This window comes from Myotis brandtii, unplaced genomic scaffold (genome assembly GCF_000412655.1).
Source record: "Myotis brandtii unplaced genomic scaffold, ASM41265v1 scaffold17, whole genome shotgun sequence".
Taxonomy (NCBI): domain Eukaryota; kingdom Metazoa; phylum Chordata; class Mammalia; order Chiroptera; family Vespertilionidae; genus Myotis; species Myotis brandtii.
In genome coordinates, this window is record NW_005356259.1 from 7,646,552 (window position 1) to 7,650,731 (window position 4,180).

General features: G+C 54.8%; 1 protein-coding gene across 4 annotated transcripts; it reads right to left on the reverse strand.

Moving 5' to 3' along the window:
* Positions 1–893: 893 nt before the first annotated feature.
* On the reverse strand, positions 894–4,180 carry PRR15 (proline rich 15). Of its 4 annotated transcripts, none has more exons than XM_005862952.2 (2): positions 3,921–4,180; positions 894–2,009 (listed from the first exon to the last, which is right to left on the reverse strand). In XM_005862952.2, exon 2 carries the CDS (start codon positions 1,860–1,862, stop codon positions 1,482–1,484), a length of 381 nt encoding a protein of 126 aa, XP_005863014.1. In that variant the 5' UTR covers positions 1,863–2,009; positions 3,921–4,180; the 3' UTR covers positions 894–1,481. The 4 variants fall into 4 exon arrangements, with proteins under 4 accessions (XP_005863014.1, XP_005863015.1, XP_005863012.1 ...); XM_005862953.2 differs by having other exon boundaries at positions 894–2,004; positions 3,921–4,002; XM_005862950.2 differs by lacking the exon at positions 3,921–4,180 and adding an exon at positions 3,155–3,479.

Here is a 4,180-nt window from a genome sequence, read left to right on the forward strand (position 1 = left end):
GATAAACCCTACTATTCTGCTGGCACCACAGCTTAATTCACCAATTTCAATCCCTTTAGCCATTTTCATCAAGTTTCTTTGTTAAGTCTCTTTAGACAACCAACATGGTTCACTATTTTATAAGCTACAAATTTGAGAGAAACTCTATATACCTCGCTATGTACCTGTAACAAGTCCAGAAGCTCCAATCAAGTTCTTGTTTGTAATTATCTTAAAGCATATACACTTGGATCATTATAATTTCCCTGCTATGCATTTCTGGATGTTTATAAATGAACTGAATAGTGGTGGGAAAAGATCCCAGTGGCCCTTAACAACTACAATAACTCTCTGTAATTTGCTGAAAGCGAGTGGTATTCATTTACTCTTTTTCTTAAAGTTCATGACAAAAGCAAACAGGTAGATTTTTGTTAAGAATCTTCAGGTTGGTTGATCTAAAGGCTTTGAAACTTGATAAATGCATACGTCAGACTAAAGAAATAAGCTTTTGAAACAAAGTCCTGGGAAAAGAAGCTGGCTTTGCACAAACTAAGAGTTCAGTCCTTCTGTTTGAGTATTTTCAGACAATCGTTAGTAAGGTTCGCAAGGAGACGGAAAAGAATGATTACTGGCATTGCCACTTAGGTATGAGGATGCGCTGAAGTCAAAAGAGAACTTAGGAATGATGAATGAGTACCCCTCCCCCCCTTCCTGGACGACTCTGGTTAATAAATAGGGATATCTGGCTAACTGGTTCCACGCTGGGGGTTGCTAGTTTCTTTCTAGAAATGTTCTCCCAAGAGTAGCTGTTACATTGTGTGGCAAATGATTAATTCTGTTACCCCGGATTTTGCATGCCTGCTTTTAAGTATGACGGGCTACAGCCTTGCAGTGGAAAAAGTACAAAAGTCACCTTACGTCTTACAGCGCAACAGTTTTAATAGTACTAAAACAGGCAGGACAGTTTCGTAGGTCGAGGTTGAAAGCAACCTTGCCTTACTTAACATGCTTCTACATAGGTTTCCTGCTCTCCCCCATTCCTTCACGCAAGGTGTAGGTCTACACAAGTGCTTCTAAAGTGCATTTCTCAGGCATTGAAAACAGCACGGATGGCTCTCCAACACCAAGCTCCTAATTAGAGCGCCGCTTTCCCACCGGAGGTCTGCACAATTCCAGGGGCGCTGCCATCTCTTAGAGCGGTGGTGCCCCTCTCGCTCCCACAGGTGATACAAGGGTGGAGGCCACAGAACAGCTTTTTGAAGATAATAATTAGGCCAACTTCCTGGGTGGCGGGCATCTTCTCTTACCACAAATAAATATTTAATGCAGCCTTGAGTCTCAGACTATTGAAAACTCAATTGACACTTCCATTTCCAGGAACGTGAAATCGCGTGTGGATATTCTAATTTGGTGGGACTGAGACACCACGCTCAGAGGCAGGCCAGAATTCTCGGGTTTGGGGCTGGGGGTTGGGGAGCCTCGGTGGGAAGAGAGTCCGCCCGCTACGGCTGGTCCTCCTGGGGGTCCCCAGGGCAGTCCGCCTCCTCCAGGGCTCGGACCCCCTCCGGGAGCAGAGTGGCGCGGACTTTCCTCTTCTCCTTGAAGCGCCCGGAGCGCGAGATCTTTAAATTGCGGCGGCTGTTGCCGGCTTTGTCCGCGCACAACTTGTCTGGCTTGTGGGGCTCGCCGGCGCTCGCCAGGAGGTTGGGGTGCTGATTCTCCTGGGAGCTGTTAGTCCAGTCCGGGCTGGGCGGCGCGGGCTCCCCGGGGGCAGACTGGGCGGGAGGCGGCACCCCCACCGAGGCCTCCTTGCTTTTCTTCCTGCTGTTCACCAGCGATTTCCACCAGGGGCCCGAGCTGCCCGTGCCGCCGCTGTCGGCCATGGCCGGCCGAGGGTCCGGGGCGCCGCGCTTGGGGAAGGCCTCGGCCGCAGGGGTGCCTCTTTCCCGGTGGTCTCCGGCGTCCACTCCGCTCCTTCTCCCGCTGCTCGCAGCTGGGCTGCGGGGTGGGATCAGAGGCAGTGGTCTGCGCTGGGGAAGAAAAAAAACTTAGTTACTGGGTTTGTCAAAGTCACGCCCCCACGAGCCCCCTGCCCCCATCTCATTTCCTCCCCTTTGCTCAGCGCGACACCAGGAGACACCAGGAGGAGCGAACCCCAGAGATGCGCATCCCGCATAAGTCCCCGAGGGGCCCACGCAAGGGCGCGGGAAGATGACCTCCAGGGCGCCACCGTCTGGCCACGGGACTGAGTCGTGGCACTGCCCAGACTTAACCTTCGCCTGGCCTCCTGGGGCAGGAATAGCAGGGGTCAGCGGGCCGGGGGCACCCGGAGAGGCCCCTGGCATCTGGATTAACTGAGTCCGAGAGGGAAAACGGCTTGTCCTGTCACTCGACCAGACTGAAGGCGGATGGATGCCCGGGGTGACGTGACCCGGTCCAGAAAGGCCTTCTCTTGAGTTTGAATGAGCAGCGGGAGGCCGTATGGACAGGTAGCAATTGCGTTCCTGCTATAGGGGAACACTGCACATATTAGACCCCCATCAAAGGCTTCTGCTTCATAGGCTTCTGTCCCAGGACACTTTTCTTTCTTTTCTGTTAATCCTCACCCAGGATGTTTCCCATGTTAGAGAGTGGGAGGGGGAGACGGAGAGAAACATGATGTGAGAGGGGCACACGATTGGTTGCCTCCCACAGGCGCCCTGACCAGGCTAGGGATTGAACCTGCAACTGAGGTACGTGCCCTTGATCGGAATCGAACCCGGGACCGGGACCCTTCAGTTCTCGGGCCAACGCTCTATCCACTGAGCCAAACCGGCCAGGCCCCCAAGATACTTTTCAATGTGATTCTTCAGGGTAATTTACAGGCGAGGGACACGCTCATGGTGCTTTCTTTTAAATTCTGCTTTTGACATACCTTCTGCCTTGTGACTTTCAGAGAAATATGACTAGACTTAACTTCCCTTGAAAACCACCAGCCTACTCTTTTTATTCCCCCTTGCGTCTCTTTGAAGCCACCCCTGATGATGGTTGAGATGAAGCCAAGTGGCAAGTGTCCCCCCCTTAGTTCTGTATTAAAATATGCCCCGAGGCTGTTGGTGCTAGGCAACCCTTAAGGCTGGTTCTTTTCCTTGCGCAATCGCCTTCTGCAAGGAGAGAGCCACCGGGAACTCCATACCGACTTGCGTCTTCCCGGCTTTAAGAAGTGCATCCTGCGGAGCGACAAGGGTGTGTTCAGCACTGAAGGTGCCGATAATTCCAGAAGCCATAGAGTCCTCTGCCCGCGGTCTGTGGGGGTCTGCCCGGCACTAACTCCACGAATGCGCGGGGTTCGCTTGCGCCGCAGCGCATTGCCCGGTGTCCGCCGGGCTCCTTTCCAGCCCCGCGCCCCGCGCTGCTGGGATCAGCCCTAGCGCCCGAGAAAGAAACTAAAGCGCACTTTGTGGTTGGAGGCTGTCCTGCCAGAACCCGCGACAGCAAGTCTGAGCGCCCACGCGAGACGGCGCAGCGGTCTCTGCTGTGCGCAGGGACCGCCGCGCCGGCTCCTCCCCAGGACACACTCCTGCTGCGACTTGAAAACAATAGGGAAAAAAATGGCCAAAAGTTCTTTCCGTACCCACACCCTCCGGCAAAGTTTGCAGTCGGGTGTGCAAACATCCTGCTCCCTCTACTTTACGGATCGGAAAAGCACCCCCAAGTTTTTCCCCGGTGGTGGTGGTGGTGTGTCCCGAGGCCACGTTCTGACTTCTACCTACACTTTCTTCTCTGCAATGACGTGTGTGCACAGAAGGGTTTCGCACGCATTGCTCACGGGAAAGATTGCACAAATGTACCCAGAGCGCCGGCGGCTCGCAACTTCTCTTCGGGCGTCAGAGAAGCCCCCCAGAGAGACACTCAGGAACGGGCTCCGTCAGGGCGGACGCAGAACCAACCCGATCGCTCACCTGTTCAGGACCCCCGCGGCTCCGCCGGCGACAGTGTGAACGGGGTGCGCTTGGGTCCACCCGGAGGCGGTCCCGGGGGAGTCCGGCTTCTTTGGGGAGGTGTGCCCGCCGAAATCTCCGCAGACCGGCTAAGCGGATTGTTGGTGGTGGTTTCCCCTGGCACCTCCGACTGCTGCGGGCTGCGGCGGCCCCGGGCTCGCTGTGCGGAGGGACCCGCGGCCAGTGTGTGCCAGCTCGATGCCCAGGTGAGTGCCCAAGCC

What these genes read in the sequence shown, in the direction of transcription:
- PRR15 (XM_005862950.2), bottom strand. Translation starts at nt 3,187, where the DNA reads ATGCACTTCTTAAAGCCGGGAAGACGCAAGTCG. An exon ending in AGCCGGGAAGACGCAAGTCG is followed by an intron (nt 2,010 to 3,154) that starts GTATGGAGTTCC and finishes TTTCTTCCCCAG; the next exon opens with CGCAGACCACTGCCTCTGAT.